Source organism: Brienomyrus brachyistius, chromosome 3 (assembly GCF_023856365.1).
Source record: "Brienomyrus brachyistius isolate T26 chromosome 3, BBRACH_0.4, whole genome shotgun sequence".
Lineage (NCBI taxonomy): Eukaryota > Metazoa > Chordata > Actinopteri > Osteoglossiformes > Mormyridae > Brienomyrus > Brienomyrus brachyistius.
In genome coordinates this window covers 14,986,861-15,013,424 of record NC_064535.1, presented here as the reverse complement: position 1 = coordinate 15,013,424, position 26,564 = coordinate 14,986,861, and the positions used below count along the sequence as shown (strand labels likewise).

The window sequence follows — 26,564 nt, the reverse complement described above, 5'->3', positions numbered from 1 at the left end:
GAATGCAGTGATTGCCCTTCTTGGGAGCCACTCCTCAACATTCTGCCCTCTTTTTCAGCACGTCCCTGGCTTACGTTCTGCAGGACGATCAGGTTCGTTTCCTCTCTGCTGCGCGTAAGAAATTCTTTAAGGTGCGCTTATGGATGCTCTCTCAGGCTCTACGGATGCTCTCAGGCGCTTACAGATGCACTCTCAGTCTATTTGCATACCTGGCTGCATTTTTCGTTTGCTTTTTCAAGACCTGAGAGCGGATTCTCAAGAAGAGGATCTCTCTAGATGGCTTCCAGGTACAGCACGCCTCGCCAAAGAGGTGACGTGGCTTTTTGCTGCCCATTTTTCTACAGTGTTGTGGCGGCTTATGTGTGTGGGTGGGGGGCGGGGGGGGGGGAGGGGTTGGGGGATGTAACCTGATAATGCCTAACAGGATGAAGTGGGATGAGGCGGATCAATAGATGCCCCGATGGAGGGTGAGGTTGTGACCTTAGAGGGGGGTTGGATTTGGGGTCAGGGCCGAACAGGGGAGGACTGGGGTTCCATCGACGTGGGAGCGGTTCATTGTTGCATAACCAGATCTGCTACTGTTCCACAGCTTATCCCGGGATTTAATCCCTCACAGTCTGTCTGTCTTCACTTTCTGGCATGAATCCCTTGGCTTTACTGCCTACCCAGCACCTCCATGGACCACAGCATATCCAAAGCACGTTATATAACACAGCATAATTTAAACATTAGGAGGCTCTTCTCACCCCCTTACACTGCCGTCTCTCCCGTGACCATTTCACCTGCAAGAAAAATTGATATCAGCCATTCCCATCTTCAACTGGACTTTTGAGACCTTCGGTCGAATCGCTGTTCCTCTTCGCTGCTCAGTGAGTCCCTTCCAGGTGTGTCAGCCCGTCATCATTCGGCAGAGAGGCACCCCGCGTTGCGTCTTCTGCCTTAATAAACCTCATTCTCGTTCCGGGGCCAGATTACTCACGTATCAGGGCACCGGTCTTTTAACTCGGGCAAGGTTGTGCTTCCAAAAACCATTTTGCCACATTACAAACCAAAGGTTTCCTCCAGTACTACTGTGTCACAGAATTACCAGTTGCGGTTACCAGGCCACTTAGTCATTTAACCTGATACACAGGTAGTATCCTCAAGACCCACCAATGCTTCTGTAGTCAAACTATATTACAGTTGCATATATGCAGTTTGTTTTACTTATTACATGTACTAGACTAATGATACACTCCGTGGCCACTTTATTAGGTACCTCCTAGCTAGTAGCAGGTAGGACCCGCTTTTTCCAGCAGAACCGCGCCGTCCTGCCGTGGAGCTGCACGTGAGCTCTTGCTTTTGCACTTGTGGCTTTCCTCTTAGCATTAATGCACCTGGAGATTCTCCTCTGACCTCCCTTTTTGTCTAGGTGCTGCTGCTGCTTCTTTACTGTATTTCTTCATTGTGCCATTTACTGTAAACACCAGACACTGTAGTGGGTGAAAAATCCCGGGAAGGTGCCTGGTTCTGGGATGCTTGGGCAAATCGTGTATGGCAGCAATGCGGGCGCGTTCGAGATCAGTAAGAGCACGCATCTTAGCGATTCAAACACTGAGTGAACCTCTTGACCCTGTCTGTATGCTCTGTGTATTCAGTTGCAGACAATTGATTTGCTGTTTGGAGGAACAATCTGTTTGCATTAACAAGCAGGTGTATCTAATAAACTGGCCTCTGAGAGTATGTAAGTGTCTGTGACAGAGTAAAGCGATCTTCAGTGTCTGCTGGCCTGGCATGACACCTAAACCACTTTTATTTGAGGTGTGCCATCCATTATTCAACAAGGACAAATGAGTGTGGGAGTGACATACCTGTGCAGCCCGCGGGGCCTAGGTGTCGACAGACTGCTAGGGCGGATGAATACGGCGTGCCCCGCGCCGCTGCAGTGTTCCGGCATTGCCGCAGAGCTGCCGGTGCGGAGGAAGAATACGCACTGCTAAGGGTGCCATTTTCACAGGGGCTGCTCTATGGTAATGAGGCTCCGGGCCTCTTTCTAAGCCGTCTGTCAGTCTACTGGGTATAAAAGCCCGGATGAAAGCAGTTCATTATGTGTCCACTTGTGTCTGAGAGGACATCCAAAGATCTCGCTCTCTTGCCTGCTCTTTTTCTTTGTAGGAGGAGGAGTGAAGTTGGCAGTGGAGCAGGGGGGACGAGGGGGGGGAGGGGTGTTGTTAACACTCCTACCCATGATCATCTTGGGCACCTACTGACGCTAATGGCGCTAACTGAATGTTCTCTTACCCTCTGTCGTCCACAACTGTTGAAGCAGCAGTGACTCTTAAGCTGTCGGACAAGCGCGTGCAGGCCCACAGTCTGCCGAAGTGTCAATGGCTTCTACATTATTTACAGGGTTCTGTCCCCTTTATGTAAACTTCTGCTCGGCGCTCCTCACCGCTGTCTCTTCTGCCACTGCTGTTGTTTTGGACGGGAGTCGGTGCTCGGCGCCGTTCTGTTAGCATGCGGTCTGGGACCCGCTGGTCCCTATGACACCAAGTTCAAGTCCAGCTCAGTCTACCGTATGGCTGCGCTACCTGAGCCAAGGTTAATGAACCATCTCTCAACCTTAACCTGTTCCGCGGAGGCATTTTATGCCTCTTCCCTCGTTCTCCAGCGCTCTACAGAAATCGCAGCCTACTGATTTTGCCGATTAGAATCACATCCTGAATTCCCAGGGATGGGGAATTCCCAAAGTCCAGGGTGGGGCTGCCAAAGGAGTCATGCTGCACTTTGCCGGCCCACCCCCGCCTTCCCCCGGCTGGTATTGACTGTATCAGTCCACAGGAAGCTCTTTGGGTGAAAAGGCGGAACTTCATCCAGATGTAGTCCAGAGCCCATAACAGTAGTCAGGCTCTCTTTCTGCTCCCTTCATCCTGTCTCTTTATATCCTCCAGTATCAAGAATTTGGTGGCTTCTGTCTGTCAAACTCGCCTGCGATTTATAATAATATGATTTCAGGGAAAATAACCTTTTTTTTATTTATCTTATCCCTTTTCACCACTTGCCCTTTAAAAATCCACGATAAGAGTTTATTATTGCTTATTTTTGTCTTCGCTCCCCTTGTAATAAATAGAAACCAGCTTGTTTAGTGCTGTTAGACTCGCAGCACTCTGACAGTCTCCAGTGCAGGTGGGGGAGGGGGTTCAGCAGCAGCCCCCCAGGACAGTCTGGCAAAAGCCTCACCTGCGGAGTGGCCTGCTGGCACAGGCTGGCACACACTGGCACACACTGGCACTGTCCCGAGGCCAGAGATTAAACACAGCGTCTCCTGCATCCTCTCAGGGCGGCCCTAACCTCGCTCTGTCTTTTGCTATCTCCCTCTCTGTTTATGACAGGGATAAACACTCTCCCCTTCCCCAGTTCGGGAGCCAGCCTTGCAGTCACTCTCTGGGGCTACAGGTCCTTTGTAGCCCCTCATTCTCCTTCTTGAGTAACTTCACAATGCTCCAGTTGGGCGACCTAAAGTAACACAAGTTACACAAGCGACAGCGTCTCCTGCCACCTGCCGATCAGGCAAGGCCTTTGCTGAATGGGGTGGAGCTTAACTGGCTTTTCCCTCACAGGGCACACTGTGTGCCCCTGGTGTACTGCACCTTGGAGCCTGGGCCTGGCTGGGAACAAGGTCGACGCCGCGCCAGTTATAGCCTGGAGGTGCGATTCTTTCACCCAGAACAGTGCAGGGCACACTGGAATGCTACAGATAGCAGTGACCCACATGAGGTCATAAGCCGACTCTATTAACAAATTAATTTTCGAATGGGAGGAGGGATTAGCGTTTCAGATTGTTTTAGCATGTATTTTAACTCGTGCCTTTTTCAGGCTTCTCTTTATTCCCCGATTGGTGGTTGAGCCGTGAGGCTGCAGTAAGTTTCTGGACCACAGAGGCAGTTTGCTTTCCAGGATGCAGCAGGACGCATGTGTAACGCTGATGTAACCGCTTGGACGATGGGCTTTCACCTGTTTCACCAGAGTGCCGGAGCGAGTCGGGTGAAACAAAAGCCCTCGAATCAAATTAAGAGGCGTTATTTAATTTCCGGGTGCTTCCAACCAGAAAGAGGTGGAGGAGCTACCTAGGAGACGTGGGCTTCTCCTTTGAAAGCTCGTCTGCTGCACATTGACCTGACCTGGCTCGCCATGCGGTCGCTGGCGCCTCAGTCATGTCTCCTAACGCGCGACTTAACTAGTGGGATTCACACCGCTTTGTGTGCCAGGCGTCTCTCCCGGCACACTGGCTCTCCCTGCGCTGTGTGAAGCCGCTGACATAATGGAGGAAGTCCCTGTGTCAACATTTGCATTTGCCGTCTATGAACAGGCCGCATGTGTGTTCGGCTCCTACATCCATCTCGCCTTCAGATGGCCGCTCCGAGCACCTTTGCGATCTGAATGCCGTGTTCCGAACACGAAGAGCTCTTATTCACCGATGATTCAGTGGCAAATGTTTTCACCGCCAGTGCCTCGTCGGTTATCATCAGGTGTTGTAATTGGTGACACATTACAGCGCGGCAGCCTTTGTCGTCACAGACCGCTCGGAGACATGCTGTGACAGCAAAGGGCTCCTCCTCCATCTGCGAGGGACAGTAGGCGTTTCGGAGCGTTTCATTCAGCCGGCCTGGCGACTTCATGGTTCCAGATGGGCCGACCCGGTTATGGCGAGGGCAGCAACGACATTTCGGGAGGTGCACCTGAGGTTAATTTGCGATTCGCTTCGCACAAACACATAGACTTTATGCACCCCCCCCCCCCCCCCCAGCTAATCTCTGCTCCGGCCTGCTCTCTGCATGGACAGATTCACAGTACTTACATGTTTATGTGGCAGGCAAACACACAGAACACAGACACACACCTGGTTTGTCTCTGATTGGACAGGGACACTTGATTCCCTTCCCACTCATAAAATCATTCTCCAGATCTCCTCTGTGTGGACGTTCGGCCGTCGCCGTTTGGGTGATTTTTATGGAGGTTCTTGTTTTGAAGACTTTGGTCTGGTGGTGAAAAGGCGATCTGTCTTGGCGAGGAGAGCGAGCTGGGATGAGGAGGTCCTGGGCACAGTGAAATGTGTGGTGCTGTATTTAATCTGTCACTCTGGATAAATCAGGGCAGAGAGTGAGGTGGAGAAAAGAGAGAAAGCGAGGTCCCAGGCAAGTTAATAAACAACCTGCACTGTAAGTGGACCCGGCTTTTTGCTTGTCCTGTAAGCTGACAGAGCACCGAGCCAGATCGCCCTGCTCTAATGGACTGGGCAGGGGTTGGGGTGCAGACCTGCCCAATATCAGCTGCCAGGAGAGGCAGCCTGTGCTTCTGTTTGTTGCCTTCAGGCCCTGACATGGGTACAAACTGGTCAGTCCTGCGCTTGGAAACTACAGCTATTTTCCCTCTTGCTTGCCCTTGGAAGGCAGCTAAACTGCACAGGGACCCTTCTGGTTAAGTGAACACACAGAGGTAAATGCACATGGACGGGTAACATGTTAGAGTCACCGTCCCCCTTAGCACTGTCCATTATTTGAAAGCATGTCACGCACAGACACAGACACACACACACACACACACATTTGTATTCAAATCTTTGTGGGGACCGTCTTTTCATTTCTATGGGAAAACCCCTAATCCCAACAATGGCAACCTTTACCCCCACCCATCCCTACCCTTCATCAAAAGTAACCAAACAACATACAAGACTTTTGGCATTTTCAGTTTTTTGATGATAGTTACAGCCTATTATAAAATTTTAGTTTTCCATTGAGGTTACCAGGAAAATTGTCCCTGCAGTGACAAAATGACAAGTTTTAGTCACAGACAGAGACACACGCTCGCACACACGCTCACTCACACACAGACAGAGGCACACACAGGCTCGCACACACACGCTCACTCACACACAGACAGGCACACACAGGCTCGCACACACACGCTCACACACACAGACAGAGGCACACACACGCTCGCACACACACACACTTGCGCACACACAGACCGAGGCACACACACACGCTCGCGCACACACAGACAGAGACACACACTCGCACACACACGTTCACTCACAGACATACACACGCTCGCGCACACAGACAGAGACACGCGCTCGCACACACATGCTCACTCACACACACAGAGACACACACACACGCTCGCGCACACACAGACAGAGACACACACTCGCACACAAACGCGCGCTCACACACAGACAGAGACACACGCTCGCTCACACACAGACAGAGACACACACACGCTCACACACACACAGACAGAGACACTCACACAGACAGAGACACACACACGCTCACTCACACACAGACAGAGACACACACATGCTCACACACACACAGACAGAGGCACACACACAGAGACACACGCTCGCACACACACAGACAGAGACACACACTCGCACACACACAGAGACACACACATGCTCACACACACACAGACAGAGACACACACATGCTCACACACACACAGACAGAGACACACACATGCTCACGCAGACAGAGACACACACAGACAGAGACACACACACAGAGACAGAGACACACACACGCTCGCGCACACACAGACAGAGACTCACACAGACAGAGACACACACACGCGCACACACACAGAGACACACACACGCTCGCACACACACAGACAGAGACTCACACAGACAGAGACACACACACGCGCACACACACAGAGACACACACACGCTCGCACACACACAGAGACACACACATGCTCACACACACACAGAGACACACACATGCTCACACACCCACAGAGACACACACATGCTCACACACCCACAGACACACACATGCTCACACACACACACAGAGACACACACACGCTCACACACAGAGACACACACACGCTTACACGCAGACAGAGACACACACACGCGTACACGCAGACAGAGACACACACACACGCTCACACACACACAGACAGAGACTCACACATAGACAGAGACACACACATGCTCACACACAGACACACACATGCTCACACACACACAGAGGCACACACACGCTCACACACAGACAGAGACACACACACACGCTCACACACAGACAGAGACACACACACACGCTCACACACAGACAAGAGACACACACACACGCTCGCGCACACACAGACAGAGGCACACACACAGACACACAGAGACACACACACGCTCACACACACACAGACAGAGACACACACACGCTCACACACACACAGACAGAGACACACACGCTCACACACACACAGACAGAGACACACACATGCTCACACACCCACAGACACACACATGCTCACACACACACAGAGACACACACATGCTCACACACACACAGAGACACACACACAGAGACACACACAGAGACACACACATGCTCACACACACAGAGAGACACACACATGCTCACACATACAGAGAGACACACACATGCTCACACACACACAGAGACACACACACAGAGACACACATACGCTCACACACACACAGAGACACACACATGCTCACACACACAGAGACACACACATGCTCACACACACACAGAGACACACACATGCTCACACACACACACAGACACACACACAGAGACACACATACGCTCACACACACACACAGACACACATACGCTCACACACACACACAGAGACACACATATGCTCACACACACACAGAGACACACACATGCTCACACTCACCCACAGACACACACATGCTCACACTCACCCACAGACACACACATGCTCACACACACACAGAGACACACACATGCTCACACTCACCCACAGACACACACATGCTCACACACACACAGAGACACACACATGCTCACACACACACAGAGACACACACACACGCTCACACACAGACAGAGGCACACACACGCGCTCACACACAGACAGAGGCACACACACGCGCTCACACACAGAGGCACACACACGCGCTCACACACAGAGGCACACACGCACGCTCGTGCACAGACAGACAGACAGACACACAACGCGCTCACACACAGATACACAGAGAGAGACACATACACATGCACACACACACACAGGCCTTTCCTTCCTTAGTGTTATTCTATATATAGAGAGCGCCACACTTGAGAAAGGAAACATGCTTATGAATGAGAGTTTGCTGCTTCACAGGAAGCGGGGGAGGGGGCTGAGATAGAGGAATACCAAACGTGCTGCTACTCCATCAATGTCCCGGATGACATCAGCACCTGAAGGTGGAGGAAGATGGAGGCAGGGGTCAGGTCACAGGCTTGGCAGCACAGAGCCTACGGCTGGGCCCTCTCAGCATTCTGTCTTAAACAGGAGCTTTGCGTGTCCCAGGCGAAAGCTGCACACCGTCTGAATCCGTCTGCTTAAGCTCACCTTGCAAGTCTCGGAAAATGTATCACGGTACTGGGCTGCGCTGGTTAAATAGTATTAGGTTATGAAGCTGGCTGTTCTAGATTACAGAACATGCTGAGGGCACACGTGCAGTGCAAACCGCACGCTGTGACACTCTCCTGTCGAATGCACATTTCAGACTGCTGCTGTCTTCCGGGCCTCTTAAGACGTTGTCCTTCCTGCAGTGTCACCAAGAGAATGTGCAGGTCAGTGTGGGATATCCTAACCTTACGTGCTGCGGTTGGAATTAGTCTGGACCGCACACAGATGCCTATAGACTCCAGACAGTGTTTGATGTAAGGAAACTGAAGTATGACTCAGGAAAAATCCCATTACTCTAAGAAGAAACACAGTTATTGTTAGATGGGAAGTGGCCATGCGCCTTGCCAAAGATCACTGCTTTTCCATCATGCTCGATAGCTGAGGGACCTTCCAGCTCCAACAGGAAGCAACCGTCTGCCACCATATGGTGCCTCCATGTCCGTATAACCTCACACATTTATGGTGAAATTCTCTGAGCTTGTAAATTTTTACTTCGTGGTCTTTCATCGCTGTTGGCTCCTTCCATGACACACCCTTCTCATGTAGGATGGAATTTTGGATATTAAAACCAGAGTATCTAACTATGCTCTATGTTATATGAGGAGATGCAAACCTGAGACTGGACCGTAGAGGGCCAGACAGGACTAGGTGTTCCGTAGAACCACTTCACGCTCACCTTGCCTGCTCGCGACCTTTTTGGAGGTGAGGACGAGTGTCCAGATGGTCGTCCCCCCCGGCATGATACCTGCGGTTGCCAGGCTCTAGCAGAGGGGTGGATGTGTCCTCTGTTGTCCTTTCTCCTGTTTCTGTTACATCTATATCTCAGATAGTGGGGTCCATCTTCTGGCTTCTCTGGGGCTGGCAGAGCTCAGTAAATGAAAGGGAAGCCAACAGGTGTGATACACAGATTGCTAGGTGACTGTAGTGTCGGCTCTCCTCCGATCGTCAATACGCACCACGCTCCCAGTTCTCACCTGTTTCAGTTGAATCTTTAATAGGAGTGTATCAATATATATATGTATATATAATTTCATATGAGTCAGCACCTTTAAGATAATTTTCTGCACATCTATTAAACATGGAGGTGCAAGATGCAAGGTGAATATAGACCTAACATTGAAGGTGGGTGCTTTTTACAAACTATTAAGAAGAACTTATTAAAAACCAACAGAAAGCTAAAATAGTCGTGTATTGTAAAGTCTTTGTAAAAACTTCAGTGAAAGGGCTCATATCAGAGCTGTGAGTATTTGGTATGGTCACAAGGCACTATTTATAGATAACCACATGAATGCATTTTGGCAAATGTCCTTGTCATTTGCTTGTTTAGAATATGCTCTTTCTATTTTAGAATAACACCAGATAAGTGTTTTTTAATTAAGGTATTTTCGTGCACTCAACCCATTATAGGAAAAAAAATCACCTGCAATTACCTTTGTTTATAGTTTTTTTTTCATTGTATATTTTATATAAAATGTAAGTATTAAAGCTTTGAAGACCTTGGGTATCTCCCCTAGAGTGTTGTGTTGAGGGCAAAGGAGACCTTTGGGGAGCCCATAGTCTAATTAGCCTGTACAGACTTCCTGGCGGTAGGTGTTCCCTAATAAAGCTGCAAACACTAGGGATCGAGGTCCACAGCTCCACTGGCTGTCGCCAAGAACACCACTGACTTCACAGCTAGAGCTAAATTCACAAATGCATCTTGATTATCGTCACAGTTGGAGGGGCTCTCTGTGAGCCCGCTCACTTCCGCAATAGTGTGAATATTCACTTCAGCTTTGCAGCCTCATCAATACAGTTAATCAGCTGGTGCCTGTATGATGGAGGATTAACTCTTTCTCCCTTCAGAGTGACACACTGTTTTAGCATATTTATAGGAATGCAGTTATTTTGCTGCCATCCTTCTGAGTGTGGGGCTTGGCGCATGGAAAGCCAGCAATGAATCTGGCTGTCTTAACCATCCAATGTAAACACTGCTGAGTTGTGTATTCTATAGAGGGAGAGACCCCAGAGCAGATACCAGTAACCGTCAAGCTCCCAGCAGGCTGCAAGAGATAGGGAGATGTACTGTTTTTCTAAATCAGTTTCGATCATGAACATCTGGCCACCCTAAGCTCTGTCCTCCCTGTGTGAAGATGCTCAGTCCAGCCCGATGCTTAATCACCAGCCACCTGTTTACTTAAATCACCTTTCCCGGGCAACGAGAAGGCCATTCGTAAGCAGAGTGGAGGCAGGCTTTGTTTTCTGTCCTGGTGGATGAGCTTTAGAAATCCGCAGGGCCTGGCATGCAGTATCAACCATCTCCATGGGAACGAGGAGATCTGCCATGGAAACCTACGCCCAATGGCGATGGGTAGCCACTCCCTGCTTCTGCTAATGCAGGACATGCATCAAGAAATTGATCAAGCCCCTTAGCTAAGGCTCACATCTGCAATATCCTGTTTAATAATGCATGCAGAAATGTGCAGTACATCACCACCCAACCCCCCAGCATTTTCTTTCAGCAGACCCCACCCCCGTATCTCAATCCCTCGCCTTGTCCCTGTCCGCCTAATGAGATTATCTAACTCCCTGAAGTAGTGCACAGGAGATGGAAGCATTTGCAGGCGAGAGCGGCTGATGATCCTCACCTGATTGTTGCTGCTGTCGGATTGGAAAGATGTGCTTTTGGGTGTTGGAATGCCGCTGATTCCTCGGGTCACTCTTGGAGGGTCCTGCAGATGTGCTCCCCACTCATTTTAAAAACTAAAAGACCAAACCGAATTATTGCTAAGGCGTTTTCCTCTGTTCTGACAGCCCGAATTATCGGCACGGCTACGCACATACGTACACTCTGCAGATTTTTTGGGGCCACACTGCACAGAAACAGATTTTTGTGTGCTGATGAAGATGTCGTCGTACCCATAGCTTTTTGCAGAATGAAAGGGATTGTGTCACATAGGTCCAAGTTCCTGTGAAATACGTGCGGTAGGCCTGAGGCATAGCTACTTGTTAGCCATCTTATCGGAACAGTAGTGTCATTAGCTGCGTTGTAACTTGTCAGTACATCTCTACAGCTGAAATCAATAATCTGCAATAATTGGTAAGGGTGCAAGAATGTCATGCTTGTGTAATACTGTATTTGGACAAAAATGTCCAATCTAATCATTTCATTCAGGCCCATTGCCACAGGTGCATGCAGTCGGGTTTATAAACATTTGTGAAAGAATGGGTCATTCTGAAGAGCTTAGTGACGCGTGGTACCGTCATAGGATGCCACCTTCTGTAAAAATTCAGTTTGTGAGAATTCTTTCCCAATAGATATTCCACGTTCAACTGTAGATGGTATTTTTGGAAAGTATAAGCATTTAGGAACAACATAAACTCAGCCATGAAGTGGCAGGCCATGTAAAGTAACAGAGGGGGTCGCCGAGTGCTGAGGTACATAGTGCATCAAAGTCGCCAACATTCTGTTGACTAAGTAACTGCAGAGTTCCGAACTTCCTCTGGCATTAACACCAGCACAAAAACTTTGCACTGGGAGCTTCACGGAAGCTTCCATGGTTGAGCAGCTGCATGCAAGCCTCACGTCACCAAGGGCTATGCCAAGTGTCAGATGGAGTGTAAAGCACACTGCAACTGGACTCTGGAGCAGTGGAAACGTGTGCTGTGGAGTGACGAATCAGGCTTCTCCATGTGGCAGTCTGATGGACGAGTCTGAGTTTGGCAGACGCCAGGGGAACGTTACCTGTCTGACTGCATTGTGCTAACTGTAAAGTTTGGTGGAGGGGGGATAATGGTATGGGGTTGTTTTTCAGGGGTTGGGTTAGGCCCCTTAGTTCCAATGAAGGGAACTCTTAATGCTTCTGCATACCAAGACAATTTTGGACAATTCTATGCTTCCAACTTTGTGGGAAAAGTTTGGAGACGGCTCTTTTCTGTTCCAGCATGTCGGTGCCCCAGTGCGCAAAGCAAGGTCCATAAAGACATGGTTGGGTGAGCCTTGCATGGAAGAACGTGACTGGCCCACACAGAACCCTGACCTCAACCCCATCTAACACCTTTGGGATGAACTAGAATGGAGATTGTGAGCCAGGCCTTCACGACCAACATCAGTGCCTGTCTTCGCAAATGCTCTTCTGGGTGAATGGGCAAAAATTCCCACAGACACACTCCACAATCTTGTGGAAAGTCTTCCCAGAAGAGTTGAAGCTGTTATAGCTGCAAAAGGGGGGACCAACTCCATACTGATGCCTATGGATTTAGAATGAGATATCAAAGTTCCTGTAGGTGTAATGGCCAGGTGTCCCAATACTTTTGCCCATATAGTGTATGTGGGACTGACATTTATAGTCTTACTTAAAAAGAACAGAACCTGCCAAGGGGTCGCTGGCTGACTGTGGTGTGTCACCTCACTCCAGAATTAAACTGAATGGAGTGGAGTTAATTGTGTTTCTTTTCTCCATTTTCTTCCTTTAAAATAGTTAAAGTTCTGCATTTGAAATCTGTTCTACCATAGCATTACATGGTTTTTCTGACCCTCTGCTTTCTCTCCATGTTGCCCTGCAGATAGACCTGGAGCCAGAAGGAAAGGTGTACGTTATCATCGACCTGTCAGGTTCATCCAGCGAACGTAAGACCTGCCCTTCATATTGTTGCACCGTGTGTTTCTCTTAATTTCTGCCAGTTGTTGGCCCAGCATGCTTTGTTTTTTTGTTTGTTTGTGTTTTTTTTTTTTTTTTGGGGGGGGGGGGGGTTTTGTTAACCACTCCCCAATCATATACACTGCTGCCTGCCTCGTTATATGCCGCACGCCTTACTTTTTGAGATCATCCCTCTTTCAAATCTTCTCTTTCCAATCATTCCCTCTTTTATGGGGGTAGGATAAAACAGAAATGTGTCAAGGTCGACTGCAAGCTACTTTTATGTGCCGAACAGTCGCCGCAGCAGCAGGAAATGGACAGTTAGCACTTCCTGCAACTGAAAGTTGGATGACTCTGTGAGAAGCAGTTAGCTGGAAGCAATCTGCTGTCGGTTCTCACACGAGATAATGACACTAGATAAATGTCTGCAGCCATGTTGTCTGTTGCTTTAACTGTAAAGTTAGTAGTTCATACGCATGTATTTGTGAGGATGGGAGAGGTTACAGGGCATGGCAGGAATGTTACAAACAGACAGTTCTTTAGGGGAGATTGGGGCCAGGAGTCAGCCCTGTGTGGGAAGCCTTAGTGGCACAAAACCCGGCAGCAAACGGGCGATGCGCTTGGCACTAACTGCAACAAATGGCTGGCAGCCTGCAGCCAACTCCAAATATTAATACTTTGCAGTTTTATGTTTACAAAGAGCTGGGAGATTTTCTTTCCCTCCAGAACTCCAGAGTAGGGGGTAGGGGCAAATTCTGCTGTCCTGTACTGACAGATCAAAGCCTTCTCAGTAAGGAATCACATCAGCAAACAACAGTGGAGATCGACGTGCACAGAGCTCAGTCATGAGTCTCACAATCCCTTCTGCGGTGGGGTGGCTGCAGTAATGCTGAAGTCTGGTAAACAGACAGGTGGATGTTCTGCACATGTGTAGGCGGCTCATCTATACTGGTGGAAGATCGAGAACAGTGTGAGACCTCACAGCTGGAGGAGTAGAGGGAGGAGTGTAAAATGACATTCAAGGGGTGAAAGGAAGGGGTGGCTGTATAAGCACACCTTACCATTTTCTCCACCCATTGTCAACAGACTACAGACCATCCTGTCAGTATCCCTTTCATCAGCAGGACATGTGACCTTTCTTGGTTGCTTTTTTCCACTATGAGAAGAGGTTGAGAACAGCTCATCTCCTGCAGCTCTGTTTAGAGAATTTTACTGTTTGTTTTCACCGCAAGCCCATGAGCCTGATCACAGTATTGATGGTCTGCTCCTCATGGTGGTCAATAAGTCAGCAATCAGTTAGAAGGTCTGGCCCCTGATCAAAGCCTTCGGTCCAACAAAATTCCAGGTATTGGCAAAGTAAAGTGCAACCAGGGGAAGAAAAGACAGGATCACATGCACGCATTCAGCCAATAACAAGCCAATGTTTGGTTCATCATTAAACGTGGGCTGCTCTGCACTTGTTTTGGGCCAAAGTAGCTAGTTTGGAAGCTGTCAGTTAGCTAAAGAGAGAGGGTTGGAGCTCCAGTTGAGACAAACGACCTGTCAGAAGCCTGGAAAGTGTGTACTTGCTGTTGAGAAAGCTATGACACACAGTAAAACAAAGCTAGGAATACAGAGGAAGCAAAGAGGAGGTGGGAAATGGGGGGGCAGCTCAACAACAGAAAATATCCTACCCCCAAACGGAGTTTTTTAGTTTATCTTACATTAAACAGCTTCAGCTAAGTAAACAGATATATGAAACGAAAAACTCCAGCAAATCTATTTTAACACCTATACTTTTTGTGGTGGATTAACTAGTATTTATAATATGGTGCGTTGCATCTCAGCTATGAAAACATCCTCTCCACCCCAAAGTGCTGTAATACAGCTTGTTAAGTATTAAGTATTGAGTTTTCCAGTGTGGAAACATTGCTTTATTTGTCTGTTAAATTGCCACCTGGTTGTGGAAACAGACGAAGGAGGGAGAGCAAGGCAATCGGCCACCAAGCCCATAGGTCAGACGCTGTTTAAATGAAGGTGTGAAATGGGAAGACAAGGGGAGGTGTTCTCATTACTGCAAAATAACGTCACGCTCTGATGACATCACAGTGCCGGCCTTCAACACCCAGCATGCAACAGGCAAGGCGTGATTTCCACATCCTCTATGGAACGCAGCTTGTAATGTGATGAGGCTTCAAGATGGTGCTGCATGAGAAAACCAGACCAGATGTTGCGAAGCAAACGGAGAACGAGGTGCATGTAGTGCTCCTTAAAAGCCCAGTGGTAATCGAGTTTGGTCCTGGTGTAAAGCCTGGTCGTGTATCAAATGGCCACTCGGCTGCTTGGATCTCTTTCTTTGTGTTGGCTCCTTTGTGGAGAGCGGCCGGCTTCAGACTGTCTCCAGAAACGATTTCAAAGAGCAAGAGTGGAGATAAATGGATTAGGGAGGTGTAGCCGATGATAGCTGAGCTGTTAGTCCATTACAGGATGGCGAGGAGAAAGAGAGAGAGGTGAGTGCTGAGCCATGAGGCCGGAAGTTGGGTTGACGGCAAAGGTGCGATCAGGATCCATCTGGAAACGCGTGCATGGTCACCGTGGTTTATTCTGCCTGTGTCAGACTCTCTACCTGAATGCCAGAGCAATCATCATGATTAGAAAGATCGAATCCATCTCAAATCATTAATAATAATTCTGATAACATTTATTTGTATGGGACTGACATGTTCATAACTTGCCTTTCCTCCCATATAAATCATATCCACTAAGGATGAAGGATCTCAGAGAGATACAGAAAAACACCATTTAGAGAGACACCATTTAAAAATTCTTAGTACCCCTGGTGCTGCCTCTAATGGTGTTCCCGCTTGCTAACACTTACGATTGCAGTTTGTGAAGGACAGATTGAATCCCTCTCCTTTGTGAACCTTACTTTGAGCTGATTTCCCCTTGCAGCACACCAGAGGCACAAAGCACCCTTTGCAAACTTAGTCCCACGGGGTCTCGGATTCTGTACAGGAAACAGGGAAGGCTAAAGAGCCATCGGCGAGTCTCTGGTGGGCACCCAAGATTGCTGACACTGTCCGATTCTGGTGCTGAGTACAGCCCACTCATCCCTTTGTGAGATCAGCCCGGTTCCGCACACAAATACCCGTTCCACTTCTCTACTGAAGAACGGCCAGTGAAGTTACCTCTTTTTTTTTTGCATTACGTATGTTCAAATATTGTCCACCCAAACCTGCATTATCTCAGCATTACTCCACAGTCGCTGGGCCACCCCCCCTCCCCAAGTCCTCCCTGATGGCCATCCAAGCTCTCCACGAGATGTCCTGGTTCTACGCCGCCCCTGGTAGTTTATAAATAAACTTTCCTCTGTTGCTCGTCCTGTGCACACCATTGGGTTTGTGTGAACGGACAGGGCCTGTAGTCGCGATGCTGTCAAACAGGAAGGGAGGGCTAAAGGCCCTTTGTCGTGATGGGGCCAAAATAGACCATTGTTGTGAGAATCCAGAGAGGAAAAAAAACAACAACAGCAACCTGTCAGAGGACAAATGGAAGCCAAAACTGCTGAAGTGACATACTAGAGATGCACGCTTGGCAGTCCAACTGATTTATCCGTGTTACTGTATGAACGTAAGTTACTAGGAAAAGAGCAGCATGAATCAGTCTAACGTAAAGTAATGCGTGATGTTTTAACTTGAAGCTTAAGAGGTTGTTGGGTTTGCAGCGGCTCCCTTTAAGTGGCTGTGAAAACCCAGTTTTGCTCCTGCATTTGGCCACGGAAATGACAACACCTCCAACCCTGGCTATGATGTGCCAGGAAGTTCGCCATCTGCGGCACAACGGTAAATTTCTGTTGTCTCATCAGCGGCACAAACATCCAATTACGGAGCGCGGGTGGCCATTGTGTCGCCCCGCATGGAAGCTGGGAATATCAGCTGGGCACGCCGCACAGGAGAACGAATGGGGTCTGCCCTCCCCGGTCTGGGAGGTGATGTGGAAACAGAAGCTAACTAAAGTTATGTCAGACAGTAACTGGGAGGTTGAGGGTACAGAGATCTGCTGAAGTTATTCATCGCATTGGGTGTAGGATGCAATGAGCTGGTTGCGTCAGAAGCAGTGAGTAGTTTTGGATTCGTAGCCCGGCAGCTGTCTGGAGGAGTGACTGCCTTGGCATCCGCTTCAAAGACTGAGGCTTCATTTAGGATGACGCCAAGCACATTGTGCTGATTGCAGTGCACTTTAAATGTCACGGCAGACCCTTCTGGAACCTGTGTGTTGTTTTATGTGTGGCAGCATGTCTCAGTCAGCCTGAGGGGCAGTTTGCAGTGGCCACATGCCTGTATGCTGCTCTCTCCGTCTGCCTCACTTTGACAAACATACCCTTTCCTCAATTCAGGTACATGCGTGTTCCCAGAAACACACACAGCCCTTTTCAAAAGAGAGAGATACACAATGCACAGCAACATGTGCAATTTGACTGTCTGATTTCTATTCAGATAAGTAATATTACAGCTTATGTCTGCAAAGATATAGTTGATATATTGCACATATACCGAGCAAGCAAATCAAACTGAAATCTGAAATTTGAAGCATATCCTGTTATAATCCTACTCTGCTTGGAAGAAGAACAAACTGAAAGCAAAACAGGCTAACAGGAAGTGCTTCTGCTGGCCACAGGGCAGCAGGGAACAGGCAGCCCCCAGCCTGACTTGAGAGGTCATGTGACCAGAAAGCTTCATCCTGCCCTGGATGCAGTTTCCTGGCTCCTTCTGCTGGCCGGCAACCAGGCCAGCTGCTCTGAAAATGAAACTCTCACTGTCGGAAGGTAACTTTGCATCTGTTGAACTTTCTATATATCTGAGACAGCTATTTTGTTTTTCCTGCTAAAATGGGCTTTCTTTCGGAGACCTGGTAGGCCCACAAACATGACACGCAAGCCCAGGACTATGTAGTAGTTGCTCTTCCTCTGCTCCTGTTTGTTAACCCTAAACGGAAGGTAAGGTCAACCTCACGGAGCTCGGAGTTACGCTGGAATCCATCATCCTCCACGGCAGCCATCCAAACCCTCGCAGCACCAAATGATTGGATGAAAACGTGATCTGCTTTGGAGTTTATTTTAAACCTCTCTCCACACTGCAAGGCATTGTCCTGTGTTTCCTTTGAAATCTCCCCTCCCCCTGCCCCATACACCCGATCCGACATTGAGCTGAGATACATAATATAACAATATGATAGACTCTAGAAACCTAATACTGATTAACGGAAAAAGCTTTAATAATTGATTGACCATTCATTTGATATGCAGATCCTTATAACACTAGACGAGAAGCAAGTTCAATGACTGGAGGCTAATATGTGTAATAAAACCATTGATTGGCTGTCAGCATGTGTTAAAACAAAAAGTAACAGTAGGAGCATGTTAACAAATTCCTAAAATTAAAATAACTAAGTTGTGGAACTGAGGTGTTTATGAATGAGTTACTGCCGTAACAGCTGGGTTATCGAGCACGTTGGAAACCAATACTGGGTTTAACACTGCTGTGTTACAAGGCAGAGGTTACATACTGTAGCTACAACAAAAACAAGAACCGCCCCATTTCCATTCCAGTTCACTCCTTCCTCCCCCTGCCCTTTCTACCCTTTTCCCCTTGACCTTTACATATTTCCCCCAATCACACCACCTTAGCCTCTTCTGGCTTGCTGCTCTGTAAAAACATGAGCTATTTTTGCCGGAATTGAACTGGACGGAGTGTGGTTTTCCACCAGGGATGCTGCATGCGCCTCATCCCAGTGAGCACAGACGGGTTACGTCAGCTGAGCATCGATGTCCATCTACCTGTCCCCACATCTGTATCGGAAGGTCCCGTACGAGAACGAGTCACGTGCACGTCAGATAGCGACGTGCGCAAGCTTGTCTGTCGCAGTGAGCGATCCATTCCCAGGAAGTCAGGGAATTAGCAGCTCTTCACAGGCTCTTATCTAAGCTGGGGTGTGATCGCGCTTTTCCCATCGGCCTCACGGGCGGCCGGCTGAGAGGGACAGAAGGAGACTTGGAGTGGACCTGGCCTGGATCTGAAGCTAGCCCACACACAAGCCGGGCGTTTTCGAACAGTCGAGGTGATCCAGTACAGTCCATCAGTTCACCCTGATTTATTTTACTGGGAAGCTTAGCTGCCTGCAGACAAGGGTACATTGGGGGGCATGGATACCCTTGCAGGTTGGGCTGGGGCAGCACTTCACTGGGGGAGTGATATAATATATGAGGGAGAGGGGGCAAAGTACAAGGCCAGAAATATAACCATGTCCCTGCATGCAGATGAATATTCAACACAGCAAACTTCTAAATTAACTGGCCAGTTTAGTAACACTGGAGCTCTCTAAAGGTTACGTACAGTGTGTCGTACAGTGCAGTGTAGTTATTTGTCTTGATCAGTATGCATTTTGATAGGACCTTCTTCCATCACTGCAAAAAGGACAGAACAAAACTAGCTTTGTAAGTATGAGGTTGACAAGTAGACAACTTTGGCACACAAAGCTTGCAGTGTTTATGTCCGAGTAGAACAAGTATACTTGCTTACTTGCTTCATATATTTTAAATGGGCAGGCAGGTTGCCATACATGATGTCTAATTAAGTATCTTACGCAGCACCATGGCACAGTAATGCACTGTAGAAGAGTTACAGGTGTGTTACCGGTCCTGAACTGTGCAGGGAATACACAGCTGACACTGTGGCAGCCTGAGCGCAACGTCAACGTTGCCAAATGGCCTGACCAAGGAGAAGCATGCACCAAAATGGCAGGAATGCACAAATGCATCACAGCGACATCCACAGGGTCAGTGGACAGAGGGGATTCGACTGCCCCCGTTTCGTAACGAAGGGATGATCAATCTCACACTGCTGGCAGTGCAGCTGAAAATAGGCAGGGACACGGGACCCTGTGCTGTGAAGAGCACTGCTATTTTCGACCCTGCCTGAGGCTGCTGGCTCTGGAGTGCGCTGTGATGGCACAGCATCGTCTCTGCCGCCGGCCCACTTCATCCCGGTCAGTCCCCCGATGGACCCTGGGTCTGCTAAGAAGACAAGGGCAGGGGACGGACCCATGCCAGTCACATCCAGCTTTTCCGGCACGGTTGCTGTGGAATGCCTTAGTCTTTAGCCAGATCGCTGGTGAACATTTTTCAGTTAAAACGTTAAGACACTTTATATGATATATTTCATTTCATGTGATGTCACACTCTTGGTTCTTGTTCTGATTAATCTGTGGGACAGCTTGTTTCTTTTATTCACAGGTGGGGGGGGGGGGGGGTCTGTGGCGTTTCGTAGTATGGTGTTGGAGGGGGTGGTGTGGAGTTCAGTGAGCTAAGTCTCGGTGCCCAAAATCAGAAGATCCCCAGTTCAATCATCAGGAGAACATTCAAGTCTGTGGGCCCTTGAGCCCCAGGTCCAAGGGTTAGGGTTAGGGTTAGGATTAGCTAATCCTCTACTGTGACTCTCAAGCTATGTAGAGCAAGATAGACAAGGTAGGCAAAGAGAATGTACTTCCAATGTACTTGTACAAAAGGCAAATAGAGCACTTATTATTATTAACTTTGAGGCAGGAATCATGCACATTTAACAACCAACAATGCTATAGAAATGGATATCTCTGCGTTTTACATTTCTCTGCATTCAGTACCTAGAAGCACTGAAGCTCTCTTAACACATCTCAGAGTGAAGACGACAGTCCCAGAACAGCTGGCCGTGCTGGAGCAAACGCTGCTGTATCTGGCACAGGATGAATTGCTGGGAGACATTTTCCAGCTCCTGCTGCTGCTGGCAGGCAGTTATAAGCACCCAGGCATTATAAAGGCTACAGGTTCTGTCCAATGGGAGCTGGGCGTGGTGCTCTCTGTCCAATGGGAGCCGGGCATGGTGTGTTCAGTCCAACGGCACCTATTTAAGTTCTGGCTGAGGCTGGTCAGTGCCTGGTCAAATTAGGAGCAGTGGGGGTTGCTGATGGCAAGTTCGGGATTAGGCATGTGGAATGTAATTCTTAATGAAATCAGTGTGATGTCAGCAATACATACTAACCTATCTTTCTGGACACGGGGCACCCTAGTCTCTGTCCTCGGCCCTGTGCTGGTACTCAGGGTCTGCTGTCAGAGGATGTATCCGCAGAGTAAGCACACGCGCTGCCTACTCCTTGCTCCCCTCTGTATGGACGGTAACTTCCGGCTCATCTGTTTTTTAAATAATAATCATATGGGCATTTTATCTTCACTGCTAAAGCAATACATTTTTGGTAATAGAATATGCTACGGAATGACCTGCTTGTCGTTGCGAATCTATTATTGTCATACCCAGTGGCGTCCAAGTTTGACCAGTTATGTGAGAGGACACCTGGCCTTCACTGTCCGTGCCAAAAATAGCAGGAGGATCAGTGGTGGCCTTGCCCCCCCCACCGTTTCCCCCCCTTGCTCTGAAGTACCGAAGCATGTCAGCTGACTCACACAGGACCAATCAAAGCCCTCCTGGAGGTTCACACGTGTAGCCTGTGGCGTAACACTCCAGTGCCCAGGCGAGCTGCATTGTAGAGATTTGCATAACAGACAGGTTACGTGGCTTCAGAGTTCCTGAGGTCATTGGGGTGTGTATAGCTGGCTTAGTGGTTATCCTCCCCCAAGCCTGGAGCTCCACCACCAGTCGCAGGCTATGTGTGTGACATTTAGCTGTTGAAAAACATTACCCTGCAAGCAGCTGACGTCCTGTCCTGACTAAGTTGGTCTATATCATACCTCCCACTCCATCTGTGACTTTGAGCTTGTATAGCTCCTACTCAGTTCCACTTTTAACTTAAATTTCTTTCGCCAAGGACATTTCTGCCCAAGATGCATATTAACAAATAGAGAATGTGCGTAAAAACTATACGTGGCATATGCTCAATAACTCAGAATGGAGAAAAAAAATCTGTACATTTGTCTTCTTTTTGATGAACTGTACGACGCCTTCATTGTCAGTGTGTGAACTTCCTTGGGAGTTTGGAGCTCCGCAAGATTCTGAACTGTTTCACTTACTATGCAAATGGCTTTGTGCAGCCAAGCAGGTGGAGGTAGTGCTGGAGGGAGGCAGTATTTTTAGCAAGGTTTTCCCCTGGTTTGGATGCTGCCATCTGTTTTGTACATCCAGCACCCTTCCAGGTCCCTGTATCTCTCCATGATACTCATAATATGTTCTTCCTGGTTCCTCCTTTACTGCGTTCTGTCCATCGTGTTCTAGAACTCACTGCTTCACACCGCTCCAGTGTTCTCTCCTCTGCCTCCTCAGCAGTGTCTTCCAGCTTCATTTTATCGCCTTCGGAATAATAGTGAACAAAGATTAATGCTGCATTTACCCTTCGGTTGCATTATTTTCTCTAAATCAAACATATTTTTGTTGTCTGAATAGACGTGGGTTTGCAAAGGACAGGAGAAGTTGAAGATCCAGTCTCACATGCGCAGCATCTAACTGCTCCGAAACCAAAGAACTCTAGACCGATACTCCAAAATCAGATGACTTTTTAAATAATCCAATCAATGAAATCCTCTCTATACGTACCCTTCCGTCCTATATTTAACAATGACGAACACCGTAGGTCTTCTATCAAAATTTTTGGCATTGCTAATTGTGTTGTTGCAGCCACCATTTAAAAAAGGTGTCATTAGTTAGCACATGATATATGAACTGTATTAGGGATTTACTGCAGATGTGTTATACGTTGCATATTAGAAGGTGCTGTCTTGCTTTTCTTAGGGCTCCTTAACATTTAATTATAACTCAATAAGTAGTATATTAGTGGATAGGACTGAGGAACACTGCATATGGGCGTGAGCTCCAGCATAAGCGCTCTGAAGATCCCTTTGGAAGTTCTGGACCCTGTAATCTTGCTTTGCCTACCTTTCAGTACCTGACCTGTTACTGTTACCTCTGTACCCTTCCTTCCGCTGCCTGTGGCTCTGTCAATGATTAATTAAAGCAGCAATGGATTTCTCTGCGCGCAATTACAAGGGATACTGGTCTGGCTACTGGTGAGCAGGAAAGGGGTCCTGCCTCTGTAAGGCTCACATTAGCTCAGACTGCCACTGGGATCCGTGTTCTGGTTGTTCCAACATAACCTGGTACGTCCAGGATTCTAGGGACCACTCAGCTTGTATGTAATATGTCAACTTGGGACTTGATGCAAGCATAATAGAATTGTGATGGGTCCGATCTATTCGTGGATACAATATACTGTCTTTGTGACCAAGCAAATACCTTTAAATTTTGTTTGTAGGACAGTCTGTTGTCATAGACCAGCCTCTTTGGGCTTTATAGCATTATGGCAAGCTAAACAGTTACGAAAAAAGGAGCATGTTCCTGATCGTCGGAGAATATGATGTGGTTACGGAACGTGATTCCCTGATTACCTATCGCCAGACCGCTGACACAATGTTTTGGATATCGTATAATATCTCATGATAGGGCTCTGTGATTAATTTTGTTTTAATTGGCTCCCGCCTCTCATGTCTGCTTCAGCTGGCTTTGAAAGAGCCGGTCGATGGCTCTTCACGGACGTCGCCAATTCCTCTGTGGAGTGGCACTGGCGTGGGTGCTGGAGTGGCCCGCCGGCTGCTCCGGGGCCCTGCTCCTAACCCCAGGCTGGCGGTAGGCGGCCGTAGGCGAGAGGGTGTTTGCTCTTGTTAACCGATCCCTCCGGGTCGGGGATTGAGGCAACGGAAGACTTCCGGTCACTGCCGCACCTGAACGCATTGCTTCTCCTCCACACCCACAAGTGCCCGTACATTACTCTGCTGCCTGTGCTCATGTTCTGTACGTGTCATTGCATCCCTGTGTACCTTTGTTATGGTGCGTAGCCCCTTGTGTGCCGGTGCAGTTGTTTGCTTGTGCAGTTTTTACAATGTGCACGTAGACTATGATTGACAGATTGAGTATCATATACAAAATGGTTTCAGATTATTGCTAAACTAACTGGATTACCCATTTGCCATCCATTTTAAGCCATCCAAATAGTGTTCGGCACTCATTCCTGCGCAATTAATAAATCAGGCTTCTCCTGTGATGCTTGTGCTGCAGAAAATCACGGTTTGAGGTCACAGGGTCAGTAGTCTGACAGGAGTGTTTTCTATGTGGCTGATGTCACAACCTGCATGATGGAACACCCCAACAACAGCATTAAACTGCAGAATCAGCCTTGCTCAGTGTGTTTCCCGAATGACACCGTCATCCGTTCAGGGTGTAGCAGCCATGCCCCAGGTGATGGTGTCGCTCACATCGCGCAGTTCTGTTACCATGGGGTGGCAGCTCTCATTGACGGCTGTAAATCTCTGTCCTCCCGATCTATGCTTATGGCGGTTGCTAGGCACCCATGGCCGGTTGCCAGGAGATAGTGATGGCGTAACTCTAGGGGGGCAATAGTGAGCACTTGGGCTGATTCCAGGAGGAAGCACCTGTGCACTAAAGGCTGTTCTCAGTCTCTCAGTGCGATCAGGGATTGATTTTTTTTTGTTTTATTTGCAGGCTTCTTAAGCAGTGGATCTGTGATCTGTGGTGTGTTGTTATATAGGCCATGCTGGTCAGAGCAGGGTTTAGAAGAGGGTGAGCTAATAGTTAAGCCCATGAGGTGATGTCTATTTTCCCACAATAGCTTCTGGTTTTCTGTAGTTCGTAGCACATGCTGTGTTTTCTGGGCTGATAGGACACATGATGCCACAGTGTTCAACTCTAGTGACTGAGTGTATTATCTATGGCAGAGGAACAGCTTGGCTGCAAGATCAAGCTGAAACGAACGCTTATCAAATGCATGCATGAATATACAAAATGCTTGGGAAAGAAAGCTAATTAAACACACCTATCCAAATGGCTGTTATTTGGATTATAAATCGAAGTATGAATCCATGTAATCAGTTTCACACAAACACATATAGTATCTAACAAATGATTTATCTAAAACCTGAACCTGAAACTGGTCGCCTTCCCAGGTCATTTTAGCTTCCAGATTTCTTCCTTCAGATATTTCCTCCCCATCTCCACATCCGTCTGCTCTCTCCTGCCTGTCACACTTGTACTTTCTGCTTCTCATCTAACTCTACACCCTACCTTGTATTGAGGAATGACTTTGGCTTTCTTGGGTTGTTAATTGTTTGGGGAGCAATTGACAGGACATATGGCTGATAATCTCAGAGGCTGCATTTAATAAAAGCAAATTAAACATACTCGCTTTGAATTCGCCAACTGAGTGCCCCCAACACAGCCCCCTCCCTTCAAATCATGTGCTTTTAGACATGCTGATAAAGCTGTAAACACAAGGCGGCCCACCATGTTGGCTCCACCTGGTGGATCTCAGAGATTTTGCAGCTTGCAAAATCAGGACAGTGATTTGCACAGACTGAAGGACTCGATACAATGACAGCTGTTGCTCCCAGCAGCGGTCGCTATAAAAGAATGTGAAACCATCACAAAGAAGGATGCAGGAATGTTACGGCGGTATTCTGGGGAAGCCGCATCTCTGTAAACTGGACTGTGCGTGTGTTTGCACATGCAGCAAAATTTATAGACAGCTAGGGCAGGGAGTCCTGGCGGCTGGTAGAGATCAAGGGAAGAGCATGTGTTTCGTGCTTTCTGACCTATAGTACAGCGGACAGTTAAAGGCTTCATGCGCTGCCAGGGGTCTGTGACAGTCGCTCTCTTGTAGGGTATCTGTGTAGTGGGTGACACTGCCCAGTGTGGGCTCTGTTTGATGTTTATTTATCGTGGTCATGGTCTGTGACACCAATGGCATATGGGGCGTAGGCTTAGGCTGGGAACATGCCCACAAATCACCTTGCATATATGCATGTACATGGGATCAGGAGGAAATCTTTTGCACAAACTGGCAAACGCAGGCACATGTTGTAGTGCATACGCATGGCGGAGTCCAGCTGGAAAGACGCCTCCTCGATGGCTCCTGTATGCCTGAGTGCTGAGAAATCCACTCTTTTGGCTGATGTTCTCCCTCATGTGTCAAAGCAGATGGCTGGGCCCTTTGACATATCACAAAATACCCACAATTGCCAAACTCAAATTTAGCATTACGGATTTGGCTATGCGCAACTGGGCAAGTGTCTGCTTTCCTTTGTTGCATATGTATGCATGCTTTTTTGGTGGGTGTAAATGTTTGTTTATATGTGCATATGAATCTTTTTTTTTGTTGACCCTAGACAGCTTGGACAGACGTGGCCATCCATCTGTCTCGTCCACATCCATCTCGCTTGTCTTCCTATTGCCTGCCTTGCCACAGCTTTTCTCTTCCAGCCTGGAAAGCATGCTAATTAAGCCTGGCTGCTGCAGTGTAATCTATACCCAGCTCCTGGCTCCTTCAGGGGAAACTCTCACCAGTAATCACTCCTTTACTGGTCCCCTGACAGGGGGTCCGCAGAGTGTTCACTCGGGCAGTGTATTTCCGGTGACTGCACATGCTGACTGAATTGTAGGGAAGATTTTGCTAGCGGCTTTTCTGGGTACCTGC

At 48.2% G+C, this 26,564-nt stretch overlaps 1 protein-coding gene across 3 annotated transcripts in view; it reads left to right on the top strand.

Moving 5' to 3' along the window:
• The window catches only part of prkceb (protein kinase C, epsilon b), a 92,545-nt gene that overhangs the window by 18,500 nt on the left and 47,481 nt on the right, over positions 1–26,564 (top strand). For all 3 annotated transcript variants that reach the window (XM_049008064.1, XM_049008063.1, XM_049008062.1), the window contains exon 2: positions 12,991–13,054. In XM_049008064.1, coding sequence (XP_048864021.1) covers positions 12,991–13,054 — 64 coding nt within the window. The remainder of the gene's footprint in view (positions 1–12,990; positions 13,055–26,564) is intronic.